Raw genomic sequence first — 20,287 nt, 5'->3', positions numbered from 1 at the left:
ACACCTAGCCAGTTTATTAGGTTCACGAAATTGCTATATAAAGCAGGCAGACAGGTATGGATGCATTCAGTTACTGTTCGAATGAACATTAGAATAGGCAAAACGAGTGACCTAAGTAACTTTGAGGGTGGTATGATCGTCGGTGCCAGGCACGCCGGTTCCAGTATCTCAGAAACGGACGGCCTCCTGGGCTTTTCATGCACGACCGTGTCTATGGCAGGGATCATCAACTAGATTCAGCCACAGGACAATTTTTTTCTTGACCGGATGGTCAGGGGGCCAGAACAGGGGGCTGGAACATAATAACTAATTTGTAGACTGAAAATTAACTGCAAGAATCCCAAACAGATATTTGACTAAACATAATCATTTCAAACCTTGTTTACATTTTTGTGCTAAGAAAACTATGTGTGTGTGTGGGGGGGGGACCCTGGTCTATGGTTTACAGAAAATGGTGTGACAAACAAAAAACATCCAGTCAGTGGCAGGTCCTGTGGGCAAAAACAGCTTGTTGATGAGGGGGTCAAAGGAGAATGGCAAGAATCGTGCAGGCTAACATGCGGTCCACAAACAGGCAAATAACGGCGCAGTACAACAGTGGTGTGAAGAACGGCATCTCGGAACACACAACTCGTGGGGACTATTGTCCTGGCACACAAGGTCTCTTGATAGCAATTGAGCAACGTTTCCATGCCCCGAAGAATTCCAGCTGAACTGGAGGCAGAGGGGGGTCTGACCCAGTACTAGATGGGAGTACGTAATAAACTGGCCACGGAGTATATTTTAAAATAATTGTTAACATATAACACCATATTAAGGTGGAGAAACAACTAGCAGGTGGCCACTGCACTGAGGCTAGGAAACACTGTCACCACTGATAAATCTACGATAATCGATAATTTCAATAAGCATTTTTCTACAGCTGGCCATGCTTTCCACCTGGCTACCCCTACCCCGGCCAACAGCTCAGCACCCTCTGCAGCAACTTGCCCAAGCCTCCCCCCCGCTTCTCCTTCACCCAACAGCTCAGCACCCTCTGCAGCAACTTGCCCAAGCCTCCCCCCGCTTCTCCTTCACCCAAATCCAGATAGCTGATGTTCTGAAAGAGTTGCAAAATCTGGATCACTACAAATCAGCTGGGCTAGACAATCTGGACCCTCTCTTTCTAAAATTATCCACCACAATTGTTGCAACCCCTATTACTAGCCTGTTCAACCTCTCTTTTGTATCGTCTGAGATCCCCAAAGATTGGAAAGCTGCCGCGGTCATCCCCCTCTTCAAAGGGGGAGACACTCTAGACCCAAACTGTTATAGACCTATATCCATCCTGCCCTGCCTTTCTAAAATCTTTGAAAGCCAAGTTAACAAACAGGTCACCGACCATTTCGAATCCCACCGTACCTTCTCCACTATGCAATCTGGTTTCCGAGCTGGTCATGGGTGCACCTCAGCCACGCTCAAGGTCCTAAACGATATCATAACCGCCATCGATAAAATACAGTACTGTGCAGCCGTCTTCATCGACCTGGCCAAGGCGTTCGACTCTGTCAATCACCTCATTCTTATCGGCAGACTCAATAGCCTTGGCTTCTCAAATGACTGCCTCGCCTGGTTCACCAACTACTTCTCAGATAGTGTCAAATCGGAAGGCCTGTTGTCCAGACCTCTGGCTGTCTCTATGGGGGTGCCACAGGGTTCAATTCTTGGGCAGACTCTTTTCTCTGTATATATCAATGATATCGCTCTTGCTGCTGGTGATTCTCTGATCCACATCTACGGAGACGACACCATTCTGTATACATCTGGCCCTTCTTTGGACACTGTGCTAACAAACCTCAAACGAGCTTCAATGCCATACAACACTCCTTCCGTGGCCTCCAACTGCTCTTAAATGCTAGTAAAACTAAATGCATGTTCTTCAACCGATTGCTGCACGCACCCGTCCGCCCGACTAGCATCACTACTCTAGACAGTTCTGACTTAGAATATGTGGACAACTACAAATATCTAGGTGTCTGGTTAGACTGTAAACTCTCCTTCCAGACTCACATTAAACATCTCCAATCCAAAATGAAATCTAGAATCGGCTTCATATTTCGCAACAAAGCCTCCTTCACTCATGCTGCTTAACATACCTTCGTAAAACTGACCATCCTAATAATCCTTGACTTCGGCGATGTCATTTACAAAATAGACTACATCCAGTTTGCTGGAGGCTATCACAGTGCCATCCGTTTTGTCACCAAAGCCCCATTTACTACCCACCACTGCAACCTGTATGCTCTCGTTGGCTGGCCCTCACTACATATTCGTCGCCAAACCCACTGGCTCCAGGTCTTCAATAAGTCTTCACCATAGCAACGCCCACCTGTAGCACACGCTCCAGCAGGTATATTTCACTGGTCATCCCAAAATCCAACTCCTCCTTTGGCCGCCTTTCCTTCCAGTTCTCTGCTGCCAATGACTGGAATGAATTGCAAAAATCACTGAAGCTGGAGACTTATGTCTCCCTCTCTAACTTTAAGCATCAGCTGTCAGAGCAGCTTACCGATCACTGTACCTGTACATAGCCAATCTGTAAATAGCACACCCAACTACCCCAACCCCATATTGTTATTTTTGCTCTTTTGCACCCCAGTATCTCTACTTGCACATCATCATCTGCACATCTATCACTCCAGTGTTAATGCTAAATTGTAATTATTTCACCTCTATGGCCTATTTATTGCCTTACCTCCCTATTCTTCTACATTTGCACACACTGTACATAGACTTTTTCTACTGTGTTGACTACATTTGTTTATCCCATGTGTAACTCTGTTGTTGTTTGTGTCGCACTGCTTTGCTTTATCTTGGCCAGGTCGCAGTTGTAAATGAGAACTAGTTCTCAACTGGCCTACCTGGTTAAATCAAGGTGAAATAAAAAATAAAGGTGGGTACAGAAAGACGCCCGACAACAGAAAGAGTTGGCTGCTACTATGCAAGAGATTGTTTGTGGGGAAATGACCTCTGCCCTCGACTTGCAATTAAAACTGGTAAATGAATCTCTTGCACTGCTCACTTCTAAAGTGGATACCTACTCAACTAATCAAATGTTCCAGCTGTCTTGATATCCTAGCAAGAAACCATATCGATATAGCAACGCTCCAAGAAATACACCTACTCCAAAAGCATGCAGATAGAATACAGAACCATTTGTAGAAACTGGCTGCTTTTCCATCAGCCCTAAAGGTGTAATCATATTAATACACACTCAAAAACACCATCTTGGTTAAGGCGAAGACCAAGACGGCAGAATCCCTTTCCTTAAATGTATCCATAATGGAAATAAAATTGCCTTTATATGTATGCTCCACCTTTGTTTGATCCCAAGTTTTTTGATTCTCTGAACAGCCTATTGTTAGAATTAACTGAAATCCAACTAGTTTTTAGGACAGATCTAATAAAGACCAACTACAATCCACACGCAACCAAGGCTCTCCAACATATACTCTCTGATTATAACCTCATTGATGCCCGGTGAGCACATACTCCTAAAGCAAAAGAGTGCACTTTCTACTCAGAGTACTCGATTTCTCTTATTATCTACACCTTTATTTTCTAAAATTAAGAAAATAGAAATTCAACGTAGTGCCTTCAGAAAATATTCAGACGCCTTGACTTTTTACACATTTTGTTACGTTACAATCTTCTAAAATTGACTAAATCATTCCCCCCCCCATATCAATCTACACACAATACCACATAATGACAAAGTGAAAACAGGTTTTTAGAAGTTTTTATTCAGACCATTTGCTATATGACTCTAAATTGAGCTCAGGTGCATCATGTTTCCATTGATCATCCTTGATGTTTCATCAAACTGATTGGAGTCCACCCGTGGTAAATTCAATTGACTGAACATGATTTGGAAAGACACACACCTGTCTATATAAGTTCCCACAATTGACAGTCCATGTCAGAGCAAAAACCAAGCAATGAGATCGAAGGAATTGTCCATAGAGCAACGAGACAGGATTGTGTCGAGGCACAGATCTGAGGAAGGATACCAAAACATTTCTGCAGCATTGAATGTCCCCAAAAAGAAAGTGGGCTCCATCGTTCTTTAATGGAAGAAGCTTGGAACCACCAAGACTCTTCCTAGAGCTGGCCGCCCGACCAAACTGAGTAATTGGGAGAGAAGGGCCTTGGTCAGGGATGTGACCAAGAACCCGATGGTCAATCTGACAGAGTTCTATAGTTCCTCTGTGGAGATGGGAGAACCTTCCAGAAGGACAACCATCTCTGCAACACTCCACCAATCAGGCCTTTATGGTAGTGGTCAAACGGAAGCCCCTCAGGAAAAAAAGGCAAATGACAGCCTGCTTGGAGCTTTCTAAAAGGCTTCTAAAGACTCTCAGACCATGAGAAACAAGATTCTCTAGTCTGATGAAACCAAGATTGAACTATTTGGCCTGAATGGCAAGCGTCACGTCTGGTGGCAGCATCATGCTGTGGGGATGTTTTTCAGTGGCAGGGACTGGGGAGACTAGTCAGGATCGAGGCAAAGATGAACAGAGCAAAGTACACAGAGATCCCTGATATAAACCTGCTCCAGAGCACTCAGGACCTCAGACTGGGGCGAAGGTTCACCTTCCAACAGGACAACGACCCTAAGAACACAGCCAAAACAACGCAGGAGTGGCTTTGGGACAAGTCTCTGAATGTCCTTGAGTGGCCCAGCCAGAGCCTGGATTTGAACCCAATCCAACATCTCTGGAGAGAACTGAAAATAGCTGTGTAGCAATGCTCTCCCATTCAACCCAACAGAGCTTGAGAGGATCTGCAGAGAAGAATGGGAGAAACTCCCCCAAATACAGGTCTGCCAAGCTTTTATCGTCATACCCAATAAGACTCGATGCTGTAATTGCTGCCAAAGGTGCTTAAACAAAGAACTGAGTAAAAGGTCTGAATAATTATGTAAATGTGATATCAGTTTGTTATTTTTAGTAAAAATGTCTACACCGGTTTTTGCTTTGTCATTATGGGGTATTGTGTGTAGATTGATGAGGGGAAAAATGAATACATTTTAGAATAAGGCTTTAAAGTAACAATGTGGAGAAAGTCAAGGGGTCTGAATACTTTCCGAAGGCACTGTATGAGCTTGTCTGATCATCAGGCTTACTACTGCCAACTACAAATGTCAGAATTCTATGGAATGCCATTAAAGGTTTTATAAAAATAATGCAACTGCATTTGCATCTCGGTTGAATAAATCACAATTAAAGATATCATCATGGGAAATGTTAGCTGCATTTTCAAACTCTTTTTCAGACCAGGTACCTATTACTATTTCCAAAGTCAAGACAGAACTTAATTTATTGACAAGATTAAGCAGAATTTGCCATCCATCGAGTTTGACTCAACCATGACTTCCATGGCAATTGTCCCAGTCGTTTACTGGCCAACAAGCTATGATCAAGTAGCTGATATAGCAACTATTGAATCTGAAACAGGGGAATTACTATCAGAACCCAAATTAATGAAAGATTCTTCTATAAATAACTGTACATCTCTGAATGTAACAGCAGGTTTGCTATGTAAAGGGACTATAGGCAAAGCCGATAGAGAAGGGCCGATGGGACGACATTGGTCTTTGCTAGTCTGATTATATATCGGCTCGGCCGTTCTCTACGATGGAGGACTCCAGCTCTACTTGTGAAATCACAATAGTTTCCCCATTTTAAACATTTGGGAGGAGATATATTTCCTTCCTTAGATAAAACCATTGCTAGACATTTTTACAGAACGTTCAAATCAAGTCAATCCAACCTCAGTAGATTAACCAGCAGAATATATTGCCACGGCTGAATTTATGTAGTTCAATGCTTCCCATGTCTCGCCCTTTTGGCTATTGGGATAAAATTCATGGTGTGGTTGCAAAATGAATATGGCAAGGTAAGCGATCCCGGTTAAAATTAACAAACTTACAAAGAGGGAAATACGTAGGAGGACTCACTGTATAGAGGTCGCCGATTTATGATTTTTCAATGCCGATACCGATTATTGGAGGACCAAAAGAAGCCGATACCGATTTATTTTATTTATTTGTAATAATAACAATTACAACAATACTGACTTATTTTAACTTAATATAATACATCAATAAAATCAATTTAGCCTCAAATAAATAATGACACATGTTCAATTTGGTTTAAATAATGCAAAAACAAAGTGTTGGAGAAGAAAGTAAAAGTGCAATATGTGCCATGTAAGAAAGCTAACGTCTAAGTTCCTTGCTCAGAACATGAGAACATATGAAAGCTGGTGGTTCCTTATAACATGAGTCTTCAATATTCCCAGGTAAGAAGTTTTAGGTTGTAGTTATTATAGGAATTATAGGGCTATTTCTCTCTATACCATTTGTATTTCATATACCTTTGACTATTGGAAGTTCTTATAGGCACTTTAGTATTGCCAGTGTAACAGTATAGCTTCCGTCCCTCTCCTCGCTCCTACCTGGGCTCGAACCAGGAACACATTGAAAACAGCCACCCTCGAAGCAGCGTTACCCATGCAGAGCAAGGGGAACAACTGCTCCAAGTCTCAGAGAGAGTGAATAGCTATCTAGCTAGCCATTTCACACCGGTTACACCAGCCTAATCTCAGGAGTTGATAGGCTTGAAGTCATAAACAGCGCAATGCTTGAAGCACAGCGACGAGCTGCTGGCAAAACGCACGAAAGTGCTGTTTGAATGAATGCTTACGAGCCTGATGGTGCCTACCATCGCTCAGTCAGACTGCTCTATCAAATCATAGACTTAATTATAACATAATAACACACAGAAATACGAGCCGTAGGTCATTAATATGGTCGAATCCGGAAACTATCATCTCGATAACAAAACGTTTATTCTTTCAGTGAAATACGGAACCGTTCCGTATTTTATCTAACGGGTGGCATCCATAAGTCCAAATATTCCTATTACATTGCACAACCTTCAATGTTATGACATAATTACGTAAAATTCTGGCAAATTAGTTCGCAACGAGCCAGGCGGCCCAAACTGTTGCATATACCCGGACTCTGCGTGCAATGAACGCAAGAGAAGTGACACAATTTCACCTGGTTAATATTGCCTGCTAACTGCTTAGCTAAATATGCAGGTTTAAAAATATATACTTCTGTGTATTGATTTTAAGAAAGGCATTGATGTTTATGGTTAGGTACAGTCGTGCAACGATTGTGCTTTTTTCGCAAATGCGCTTTTGTTAAATCATCCCCCGTTTGACGAAGTTGGCTGTCTTTGTTTGGAAGAAATAGTATTCACACAGTTCGCAACGAACCAGGCGGCCCAAACTGCTGCATATACCCTGACTCTGTTGCAAGAGAAGTGACACATTTTCCCTAGTTAAAAGAAATTAATGTTAGCAGGCAATATTAACTTAATATGCAGGTGTATTGATTTTAAGAAAGGCATCGATGTTTATGGTTAGGTACACGTTGGAGCAACGACAGTCCTTTTTCGCAAATGCGCACCGCATCGATTATATGCAACGCAGGACACGCTAGATAAACTAGTAATATCATCAACCATGTGTAGTTAACTTCTTTGGGAAAGGGGGGCATTATTGAGTAGCTTGGATGAATAAGGTGCCCAGAGTAAACTGCTTGTTACCCAGGCCCAGAAGCTATGATATGCATATAAGTAGTAGATTTGGATAGAAAACACTCTAAAGTTTCCAAAACTGTTAAAATAATGTATGTGAGTATAACAGAACTCATATGGCAGGCGAAAGCCTGAGATAAATCCAACCAGGAAGTGGGAAATCTGAGGTTTGTAGTTTCATTTAAGTGATTGCCTAACCAATATGCTGTGTCTATGGGGCCAGATTGCACTTCCCAAGGCTTCCAGCAGATGTCAACAGTCATTAGAAAGTTTGTTTGAGGCTTCTATTGTGGAAGGGGGTCAAATAAGAGCTGTTTCAACAAGTTAACTAGGCTGAGGCCAATGAGTTGTTTACTGCGTGGTCACGCACGTTTACTGCGTGGAATACGCTATTGTCTGGTTGGAATATTATTGAAGATTTATTATAAAAAGACACTAAGGATTGATTGTAAACATTGTTTGACATGTTTCTACAAACCGTAATGGAACTCTTGACTTTTCGTTTGGATTTTGCGCTCGCGCATTGTGCCTTTGGAATAGTGAACTAAACGCGCGAACAAAACGGAGGTATTTGGACATAAATATGGACGTAATCGAACAAAACTAACATTTCTTGTGGGAGTCCTGGGAGTACATTCCGACGAAGAACAGCAAAGGTAAGTGAAGATTTATAATGCTTTTTATGAGTTTTGTTGACTGCACAATTTGGCAGGTAACTGTATGGCTTGCTTTTGTGGCTGAACGATGTTTTCAGTTTATTGAATATTGTGTTTTGCCGTAAAGCTTTTTGAAATCTGACACAGCGGTTGCATTAAGAACAAGTGTATCTTTAATTCTATGTAAAACATGTATCTTTCATCAAAGTTTATGATGAGTATTTCTGTTATTTGACGTGGCTCTCTGCAATTTCTCCGGATATTTTGGAGGCATTTCTGAACATGGCGCCAATGTAAACGGAGGTTTTTTGATATAAATATGAACTTAATCGAACAAGACATATGTATTGTGTAACATGAAGTCCTATAAGTGTCATCTGATGAAGATCATCAAAAGGTTAGTGATTAATTTTATCTCTATTTGTGCTTTTTGTGACTCCTCTCTTTGGCTGGAAAAATGGCAGAATTTTTCTGTGAGTTGGTGGTGACCTAACATAATCGTTTGTGGTGCTTTCGCTGAAAAGCCTATTTGAAATCGGACACTTTGGTGGGACTAACAACAAGATTACCTTTAAAATGGTATATTTTAATTATGAGATTTCTGTTTGAATTTGGCGCCCTGCAATTTCACTGGCTGTTGGCGAGGTGGTACGCTAGCGTCCCAAACGATCCCAGAGAGGTTAACTGACATGCCTAGTTAAATAAAGGTGTAAAAAAAAAAATAGGCCAATTCGGTGTACAAAAATACAGATTTCCGATTGTTATGAAAACTTGAAAATCGGCCATAATTAATCGGCCATTCTGATTAATCGGTCGACCTCTATAACTGTACCAAACTTTAAATTGTATTTCCAGGCACTAGCATTTCAGCCCATCCTAAATTTGTTTAGACATGATTCTTCCACCCCCTGGCTGAGTAGAGAGACAAATATGGTGTATCCCATTGCCCCGGAAGAGGTGGTCTTCACTGATATCGCTTAATGTCAACTACGCTTTGGTCCTATTATTGCTTACACAATTTCTATTTTGCCGCAAAATTGAAAAACAATGCAACTGTGAATCAAAATGGCATGCCCATACTCAATTATTTCACAATAATGCCTTGTGATCTGGAGGGCGGCCTTTTGCATCGCCCTAATGGTCCAAATATGTAATCACGACCCTTGCCGATATCATGGACAGCAATGGTTTGAGAACATTTCAAGATCTGAAAGACATACACATTACCAAGCGACTCCTTTTTTCTATATTTACAAATTTAGGTCAGCTATGCCAATGACAAGATTTATAAATAAATGATCTGGGTTCCCAAAAATAATGAATCTATATAATACATAAACAACTTTTGGAAAGCTCATTCTGTGCTCGCCATTAAAAAAGTATGGTCCAAAGAGCTAAGTGAATCTGAACAACCATTTAACAAGAATTGAATATAGAAAAATACAACCTTGGTGTCCTAACCATTAACTTATACATTTTAAGTTTGTTAAATACAGTCTGAACACCAAGGAAAAGTTTTACGATGAAATTGGCCCCAACTCCCAACTAGGGTTGTAATGACCGCAGTTAAATTCGACGTGACCGTGGGGTCACAGTAATCTCCTCTTATGCAATCTGGACATGAGTTGGTAGTACCCAAATCGCTTACAACCATCAGGTCGCTAATGGCCTGGTACTCAGGGCTGTATTGTCCCTAGCTGCAGGAACATGGTTGGTTGGAGAGCCTGTGGCATAAAGAATTTCGGCGGAATATCACCTGCCACGCAGCGAGGATGCATACTCCTCAAAGAGTGATTGATCCGCAAAGTGAAATAAGTGTTCTTATAAGCCCAGACATTTCTATATGCAATCCTGTGTGAAAGCAGAGTTTTGATGGTTGCCACTAAAAAGAGGAGGATCCCAGCTGCTACTATATTTATTTCTCAGCTGCTCCGCTATAAAACCAAAGTAGCCTACCCGGCATAATTTAACCTGCGGGAACGCGCGGCCTCCATTCGCTATTTGAGTGCATATGGATTACGTGTTTTTCCCCTGCCCCTGTTCCTTCCTACCCATTTGATAATGGGCCATTCTAAATCAAAACTAATTTGACATAAAATTGAAAATAGTCTGATGGGTGAAAATATGAACACTTGCGAGAACAGGGTACGCAGCCTGAGGCAAGGAACAGAGTGCAAGCTTTTTGTGTAACTTTTTGATTTCTAAGAAATTCTAAGGTTTGTATCAGTCACAACTAAATTCGCCAAATAACTACAGATAGAGATATGGGGGGGGGGAACTGACACCCAACCTGTGTTGCTAGGCTGGGTGGGAAGGGGTGGAAAACATGATTTTGGGTGGTGGGTGGGCACCTCTGTTTCTTTACATACCAATTGTATTACTACAAAATCCTGTGTGATCAATATAATAATTTCTCTGTATGTATTTCTTAGTGTTATTATCCTTTAGAGTACAGGTACATGTGGTATAAACTAAGTGTGTAAATTAACATGTATATTGTACCTGTAGCCCCCACCTCCAACAAAAAATGACAAAAAAAATGAAAATGTGGTAAAAAATGAATATAATAATGCACTGCAAAGTGACTGCCATTAAGCTACACACTGTTTGAATGCTCCCCAAGTTTAAAGACAACGTTTCAACCACAAAGGGTCTTTGTCAGGTTAACTCTGCAGCAGGGCAACCTTTTCACTAACGCAAGACCTCTACTCACTTTAACAAACAGCCACTGGCTTCCGGGTCTGTGCAGCCACACTTCTCTGGCTCTGATTGGCTGACTCTCTTCTTCACAGGAACCTGAGATTCACATCACAACTGAAGTCACAGCACGTAAATTCTCCCTGCATAGTGACTAAAGCTATAATATAGCTTGTGAATGTCATTTATAAATCGTGAAACATAGAAGGTAGAGCCAGTGAAGAAACCCCTGCTTACCGTCACACATCCCAGCACAGCGTCACGTTTGTAGACAACATTGAAAGGCTGCCTGTCCACTGGGCAGGATGGAACTGCCTGCAACTTAAAAACACAGACAAAAAAAAACATCAGTCTACACACATCTTAGCCATGTATCGTCTCCTGAGCCTCACCGGGAGTAAGACCATGGCTTATCACAATAGACAACTTGCAAGTTGCAGCACTATCTGTTGCCAATGAGAGTGATGTGTCTAGGGGGTAGGACAGTACATGGTGCTTACCTCTGCCCATCTGAGGAGGCAGCTGAGGCAGAATAAATGGCAGCAGCTGTCGGGCATGGCCAGGACACAGCGGCCCAGGGCGCCCAGGCAGATAGGACACCGCTCCGCCTCTTCCGGCTCCGGGTCGCCCTCTGGGGTCTGTCCGTCTGACAACCAGAGAGAGGTGGCACAACAGCTTGTCATTCAAGAACAAACTTGAGGGTAGAGACGATTAAATTAAACCATGGTGCCAAAGCCCACTGAAAGATATTTTTCATGATGACTGGCTGGCAGTTACTTACCATTTCCCGATTCACCCGTCATCTTTGGCACAGTATTGCTTTGTCCCTAATGACCAGATGACCCCTGGAAATAAAAATGTATGAGAGATTCTTGTTAACAACCCAGTCACAGTGCCATCACTTAATTACATTGAACTTGAGATGTGTGTGTAACCAAATTGTCAAGCAAGTTTTCCATCAACTTTAATGCATTATTTACACAATGGCCAACTTAATCCTTAAGAGTCTATTGACACACCTGTGTGTCAATTTAAGTAACACTAAAAAACATTTTAAATCTGTCAGTTTAAACTAGAGATATCAGTATTTTTGCATGGCCTGCGTCGCAATCCACCGCATCCGACTATGTCGGCTTTCCGCATCTGCGGTGGAAGGTGGCCGAGCTATAGCTGTGTTTGTCAGACCATGAGACATCCCAAAAATCTTTCTTCTCACGAAAACGTCTGTAGCGTCCGAACGGCCTACAAACTATTACTACTCTATGGAAAGGGGAGACTCTCACGAACACGGCGATGTTCTCTGTTTTGCTATACGACCCCCACAAGTGTCACAGGACTCGTCTGAAGGTGGCCCATACAAACTAATGGAAGTATGGAGGTAGTTTTGTGCCAACAAATATAAGAGGTTAATTATGCATCCAAAAAACAAAAAATATTTCCTGAGCCTTCTTATATCTCCTAGATATAGGACAGTCCTTATGATTTCTTTTTGGACTGTCTTTTATGAATGTGTTACTCAATGCGTTTCTATGGGCTATCGTATTAAAGGGCCAAATTCAATATTTGATCAAATAATTAACAAGTTACAAAAAGTTACCCATCTTCCTCAGATTCTCATCAGATCGTCCAAAAAAAAAAACGCCAAGGTACCTTGCTAGCCAACTTGTAATTCTGGAAGTCTAGCCAACCCTATTTATAGATATATGCAATACTTTTGGCTAAAATACCGTAACGTTACGCTAGCTAAATATTTTTTTGGTTTAATATAGATTTGACTGGTGATGTCATTGAGATCAAGCGATAAAATTAAACAGTCCTCGATTTTCATTTAATTTTCCTGCATTTGAGAATGTCCTTTTTATCACTAAGTGTTTTATTTGGTCCCACTGCTTTAGTAAGAACTTCTCACTTGTAAGTAATTGTAAAATATATATATTTTTATAGGTATTCAAATGTATCTATCCCCTTGTCTGTGAACATCTAATGATACCCGGGCAGCCCATAATTTAAATGTATCATCAATCATACTTCGCTTAAAGTCGCCGTCCATTACAATTTCTCGCAGGTAGATCAGGTCTGTTTAGATGCCTTTTATTTTGGTGATCTTTGTCCAGATCTTTATAGTATTATTTATACAGGTATTTTCTATCTTCCTAGTGTGTGCATTGATTGTCTTCATAAATATGGTTGCACTTATAGTTTTTCCATTTGGTGGATTCCATTTAGCTGTTGATGCCGGGTTTATCCAAACAAAAATGTATTTTTGTTGGTCAGCTATATAATAATTCATTAGGTTTGGTAATGCTAGTCCCCCTGCTTATTTACATTGTTTGATTGTTTTAAGTTGGACACGGACTGTTCATCCTCCCCATATGAATTTACTCAGGAGTTTATACTACTGTTTAAAAGTGTTGAGTAATAGTTTGATAGATTCTGGAACAGGAATAAAATCTTGGGAGGACATTCATTTTAATAGTTTAAAGTCTTCCTGTTATTGTTAAAAGGCACCAATGTCCATATTTGTAGGTAGTTCCTGTTTAACTGGTTTCCCAGAATTGCAAAGTCAAGTCTTGGGGGATAGTAATCAATAAGTATTTCAGTTTATTTTGATCCCATTTAAGTTTAAACCTAGTTTTGATGTCTTGGCATATTGGTTGACCTACAGTAATTAGTTCTGATTTCCCTGTATTTAGTTTGTATCCAGATACGACACTATGGTTTTATTTCATCCATAGTGGCGGGAACCCTAGAGAATAATGTACCATTTACCCTTATTCTGACATTTGGTGTTTTGTACATCATTTGCAGCAAGTTCAGGAAAGTTTCACTGAAGTATTATTTGTTTCTGCATCTAGAGTTAGCATAAGCAATTAGTTTTTTCTTGAGCGTGTTCCATTTCATTATTTATTTATTCAAGCCATAAGTTGAGTGAATTTTGGCCCATTCCTCCTGACAGAGCTGGTGTAAATGAGTCAGGTTTGCAGGCCTCCTTGCTCGCACACACTTTTTCAGTTCTGCCCACAAATCTTCTATGGGATTGAGATCAGGGCTTTGTGATGGCCACTCCAATACCTTGACTTTGTTGTCCTTAAGCCATTTTGCCACAACTTTGGAAGTATGCTTGGGGTCATTGTTCATTTGGAAGACCCATTTGCGACCAAGCTTTAACATCCTGACTGATGTCTTGAGATGTTGCTTCAATATATCCACATAATTTCCTACCTCATGATTCTATCTATTTTGTGAAGTGCACCAATCCCTCCTGCAGCAAAGCACCCCCACAACAGGATGCTGCCAGCCCCGTGCTTCACAGTTGGGATGGTGTTCTTCGGCTTGCAAGCCTCCCCCTTTTCCTCCAAACATAACGATGGTCATTATGGCCAAACAGTTCTATTTTTGTTTCATCAGACCAGAGGACATTTCTCCAAAAAGTACGATCTTTGTCCCCATGTGCAGTTGCAAACCGTAGTCTGGCTTTTTTTATGGCGGTTTTGGAGCAGTGGCTTCTTCCTTGCTGAGGGGCCTTTCATGTTATGTCGATATAGGACTCGTTTAACTGTGGATATAGATACTTTTGTACCTGTTGCTTCCAGCATCTTCACATGGTCCTTTGCTGTTGTTCTGGGATTGATTTGCACTTTACGCACAAGTACGTTCATCTCTAGGAGACAGAACGTGTCTCCCTCCTGAGCGGTATGATGGCTGCGTGGTCCCATAGTGTTTATACTTGCGTACTATTGTTTGTACAGATGAACGTGGAACCTTCAGGCATTTGGAAATTTCTCCCAAGGATGAACCAGACTTGTGGAGGTCTACAATTCTTTATCTGAGGTCTTGGCTGATTTTATTTAGATTTCCCCATGATGTCAAGCAAAGAGGCACTGAGTTTGAAGGTAGGCCTTGAAATACATCCACAGGTACACCTCCAATTGACTCAAATGATGTCAATTAGCCTATCAGAAGCTTCTAAAGCCATGACATTTTCTGGAATTTTCCAAGCTGTTTAAAGGCACAGTCAACTTAGTGTATGTAAACTTCTGACCCACTGGAATTGTGATAGTGAATTATAAGTGAAATAATCTGTCTAACAATTGTTGGAAAAATTGTGTCATGCACACAGTAGATGTCCTACCTAACCGACTTCCCAAAACTATAGTTTGTTAACAAGAAATTTGTGGAGTGGTTGAAAAACGAATTTTAATGACTCCAACCTAAGTGTATGTAAACTTCCGACTTCAACTGTACTATATTCCTGCCCAGTCATTAATCATTTCTGTCTGCAAACATCAAAGCAGAAACTCGCTCCTGCAAGTTCATGCTACAACATCGGTAGAGTACGACACTGTCACACACAGGAAGCGGCACAGGTCCTAATCCGGGCACTTGTCATCTCCCGTCTGGACTACCGCAAGTCGGTGTTGGTTGGACTACACACTTGTCCCATCAAACCCCTGCAACTTATCCAGAACGGCACAGCCCACCTGGTGTTCAACCATCCCAAGTTCTCCCATGTCACCCCGCTCGTCTGCACGCTCCACTGGCTTCCAGTCGAAGCTCGCATCCACTACAAGATCACTTGACCGAGGAAAAATGTACTAACTATGACTAAGATATGTGGTTGTCCCACCTAGCAAGCGTAAGATGAATATACCAACTGTAAGCTGCTCTGGATAAGAGCGTCTACTAAATGACAAATGTAAATAAACTATAATCCTATGGGGGTGAAGGCGGCCCAGTACATCACTGATGCTTTCACTCATCCAGGATATCTACTCGAAACAGTGCCTGAGGTAGGCACGCAGCATCAAGGATCCCACACACGCGCTGTTCTCTCCCTTACCGTCGGGTAGACGGTATCGGAGCATGAGGTCTGACACCAACAAGCTCAGATACAGTTTCTATCTACAAGCCATCAGACTGCTGTGATTCTCCACAACTTAGCACAACTGGATATTGGCCTCATCCCGGTAGAGGATGCCTGTTTATTCTTTAAAAGTGCTTTCCTCACCATCTTAAATAAGCATGCCCCATTCAAAAAATGTTGAACTAAGAACAGATATAGCCCTTGGTTCACTCCAGACTTGACTGTCCTTGACCAGCAAGCACAAAAACATCCTGTGGCGTACTGCATTAGCATCGAATAGCCCCAGCGATATGCAACTTTTCAGGGAAGTTAAGAACCAATACAAACAGTCAGTTTGAAAAAGCTAGCCTTTGCTTTTCTAACAGAAATTTGCATTTTCCAAAATGTTTTGGGACACTAAAGTCCATGGAGAATAAGAGCACCTCCTCCCAGCTGCCCACGGCACTGAGGCTAGGAAACACTGTCACCATGATAATCAAGAATTTCAATAAGTATTTTTCTACGGCTGGCCATGCTTTCCACCTGGCTACCCCTACCCCGGCCAACAGCTATGCACCCCCCGCAGTAACTTGCCCAAGCCCCCCCTGCTTCTCCTTCACCCAAATCCAGATAGCTGATGTTCTGAAAGAGCTGCAAATTCTGGACCACTACAAATCAACTGGGCTAGACAATCTGGACCCTCTCTTTCTAAAATTATCCACCACAATTGTTGCAACCCCTATTACTAGCCTGTTCAACCTCTTTCGTATCGCCTGAGATCCCCAAAGATTGGAAAGCTGCCACGGTCATCCCCCTCTTCAAAGGGGGAGACACTCTAGACCCAAACTGTTATAGACCTATATCCATCCTGCCCTGCCTTTCTAAAGTCTTCGAAAGACAAGATAACAAACAGATCACTGACCATTTAGAATCACACTGTACCTTCTCCACTATGCAATCTGGTTTCCGAGCTGGTCATGTGTGCACCTCAGCCCGCTCAAGGTCCTAAACGATATCATAACTGCCATCGATTACAGACTACTGTGCAGCTGTCTATATCGACCTGGCCAAGGCTTTCGACTCTGTCAATCACCTCATTCTAAATCGGCAGACTCAACAGCCTTGGTTTCTCAAATGACTGCCTCGCCTGGTTCACCAACTACTTCTCTGATAGAGTTCAGTGTGTCAAATCGGAGGGCCTGTTGTCCGGACCTCTGGCAGTCTCTATGGGAGTGCCACAGGGTTCAATTCTCAGGCCGACTCTTTTCTCTGTATTCATCAATGATGTCGCTCTTGCTGCTGGTGATTCTCTGATCCACCTCTACGCAGACGACACCATTCTGTATACTTCTGGCCCTTCTTTGGACACTGTGTTAACAAACATCCAGATGAGCTTCAATGCCATACAACACTCCTTCCGTGGCCTACAACTGCTCTAAAATGCAAGCAAAACTAAATGCATGCTCTTCAACCGATCACTGATCAATATTAGACTGTAAACTCTCCTTCCAGACTCACATTAAGCATCTCCAATCCAAAATTAAATCTAGAATCGGCTTCCTATTTCGTAACAAAGCATCCTTCACTCATGCTGCCAAACATACTAGAGGTCGACCGATTAATCGGAATGGACGATTAATTAGGGCCGATTTCAAGTTTTCATAACAATCGGAAATTGGTAATTTTGGACGTTTTTTCTTTTTACCTTTAACTAGGCAAGTCAGATAAGAACACATTCTTATTTTCAACGATGGTTTAGGAACGGTGGGTTAACTGCCTTGTTCAGGGGCAGAATGACAGATTTTTACCATGTCAGCTCAGGGATTCAATCTTGCAACCTTACGGTTAACTAGCCCAACGCTCTAACCACCTGCCTCACGAGGAGCCCGCCTCTTACGCGAATGCAGTAAGAAGCCAAGGTAAGTTGCTAGCTAGCATTAAACTTATCTTATAACAATCAATCAATCATAATCACTAGTTATAACTACACATGGTTGATGATATTACTAGTTTATCTAGCGTGTCCTGCATTGCATATAATCGATGCGGTGCGCATTCGCAAAAAAGGACTGTCGTTGCTCCAACGTGTACCTAACCATAAACATCAATGCCTTTCTTGAAATCAATACACAGAAGTATATATTTTTTAATCTGCATATTTAGCTAAAAGAAATCCAGGTTAGCAGGCAATATTAACCAGGTGAAATTGTGTCACTTCTCTTGCGTTCATTGCACGCAGAGTCAGGGTCTCTGGTGGCGCAGCTAGCGCTGCAATGCAGTGCCCTAGACCACTGCGCCACCCGGGAGGCCCCTTTTGTACCATTTCTTATTGTTGCATTGTCGAGAAGGAACCTGCAAGTGAGCTTAAGTTGGACGATGTATACCATGCCTATCCCGCACATAAGACAAAACTTTAAACTGCATCTGCATAAGCCCAGCAAATGTGAACAAATGGTCTCGTCTAAGCCAGCATGTGTCTGGCGAGTAACTACTTGAATGAAAGGCTGATTTGGCCAAGGATATCTCTCGGTCTCCGCGTCCAATAGAAGAAACAAACATACTTGGAATAGTGGATCGCTAGCTAACCGTGCTCCTGACCAGCAGATGAAGCAGGAGACTGGAGATGTCGCAGCGGTCTTAGGCACTGCATCTCAGTGCTAGAGGCGTCACTACTGGTTCGATTCCAGGCTGTATCACAACCGGCCATGATTGGATTGGGAGTCCCATAGGGCGACACACAATTGGCCCAGCGTTGTCCGGGTTAGGGTTTGGCCAGGGTAGGCCGTCCATTGTAAATAGGAATTTGTTCTTAACCGACTTGCCTAGTTAAATAAAGGTTAAATTAAATAAACAAAGTCACAAAGTGTACATAGCCAGTTGATAAGTCAACGTCTGCTTGGTGAGTGGAGCAACAGGAAAGTTTGTACCGCTGAATGCAGTCAACTTAATTTTGTCTTCTGCATTTAACCTCAATCAGGAAGCAAAACAACACCGTCCAGTGAAAGCCAGAGCAAACGGGTTTACCACAGTGGCAAGGGTACCACAAAAGGCCTTGCTTAGCCAGTCTGTCAGCTCTGGCTAAAATACAGGCAGGCCTGGACAGAGGCACAGAGATTCAAATTAAATGGGTTACACTGGTCACTGAGGCCAACACTCTCTACCATGTCAGCTGCTAAAATAACTAAGCGTTAACTCGCCATGTTCTTTATCATCCAATGCCATCTTGGATTATTTAATTTAAACAGCTAGTCAGCTAGCTTCCTACCATATAGTAAATTTGGCGAGTTGTGGTCTTGTATTTTATTTTCTGTCCAGCTAGCTAACCAAATACCACGCAGCTAGCTGTCACGTAAGTTGCCATTTAATTTAGTAAACATTATGGAATGTCCTGCGGTCGCTGACGTTAACAATTTAAACTTTGATGTGGCCCATGTGTGATGTAACACGACCCTTCAACTTCTTCTTCTACTATTAGTGTGTACTAGTCCCCCTCAAACGTCAACTAACTTCTGTCTCGCTGGTTAACTAGCTACTTGTTCTTTCTACTAGTTTGATAACTAAGTTAACTAGCGTTAGCTGGCTAGTTTGCAATTCAGATAACGGTAACAAGATGGTCATGATCAGGCGCTAGTCAGCTAATTTACCTCACTACTTTTGGTTGATATAGGCTAGTCAGCTGTTAGCTGGCTAGTAACGTAATTGTATTTAGGTCAGTAACAAGAAACATGTTCATAGCTAGCTCGTTAATTATTCAACTTTATTGGCTAACGAGACTGGCCTGGCCTACAGTGCAGACGCTATATTAGCCACGATAACAGCTACCTAGCTAGCAGCTAACGATATATATTTTTTTTTACTAACGATACTTTTGCTTGCTAAATTGGTTAGCTAGCTACGTGTTTGTTGACTTACCCGAAGCTAAATCAATAGCTAGAAAATTGGCCTGGTTGTTTATTTTTTGTTGTCCCACTTATTTCCGTGTATTGGTTAGTCTCCAAAGCTAGAAGAGAACCTGAACATAGCCGAATAGATTGCACTGCTAACTCGTTATACATTTAAGAACGTCTCGGCCACATGTCTCGATGTCTGAAACCTGTGAAGTTGAAAAGGCACCGCACAGTGTCGCTGCAATACATTTTACACTAGGGAAGAAATCCTTGAACTGTTTCCGGTCCCAGATATAACCGGAATCTGTTTTTTAGCCAATGAAATTAAAATATTTCCAAGAAAGCATTGATATTTTCCTTGCCTTTCCATTGAACGGAATGTATATGCAATAAAATTACAAGAAACATAATTATAGCGGTAACTGTCATGGGGCTGAAAGTCTAATTTCATAAACAGTAGCAGGAGACTGACAATTTTAGTGACAGGGCATCAACAGGACATCCAAGTAAAAGGTAAGTAACACTCAGAGCCATATATACCCAATTAAGGTAGTT

General features: G+C 41.9%; 1 protein-coding gene across 2 annotated transcripts in view; it reads right to left on the bottom strand.

Annotated features, from left to right (window-relative positions):
- Positions 1–19,997, bottom strand: part of LOC139565629 (protein SCAF11-like) — a 28,393-nt gene extending 8,396 nt beyond the window's left edge. For both annotated transcript variants that reach the window (XM_071386082.1, XM_071386083.1), the window contains exons 1-5: positions 19,758–19,997; positions 11,784–11,847; positions 11,503–11,648; positions 11,240–11,323; positions 11,019–11,101 (exon numbers count right to left, since the gene is read on the bottom strand). In XM_071386082.1, the coding sequence (XP_071242183.1) occupies positions 11,019–11,101; positions 11,240–11,323; positions 11,503–11,648; positions 11,784–11,805 (335 nt within the window). In that variant the 5' untranslated portion in view covers positions 11,806–11,847; positions 19,758–19,997. The remainder of the gene's footprint in view (positions 1–11,018; positions 11,102–11,239; positions 11,324–11,502; positions 11,649–11,783; positions 11,848–19,757) is intronic.
- Positions 19,998–20,287: the final 290 nt, after the last annotated feature.

The sequence above is a fragment of the Salvelinus alpinus genome, chromosome 37 (genome assembly GCF_045679555.1).
Source record: "Salvelinus alpinus chromosome 37, SLU_Salpinus.1, whole genome shotgun sequence".
Taxonomy (NCBI): domain Eukaryota; kingdom Metazoa; phylum Chordata; class Actinopteri; order Salmoniformes; family Salmonidae; genus Salvelinus; species Salvelinus alpinus.
Note: the sequence above shows the minus strand (reverse complement) of the source record. Positions and strands in the feature narration are given on the sequence as shown.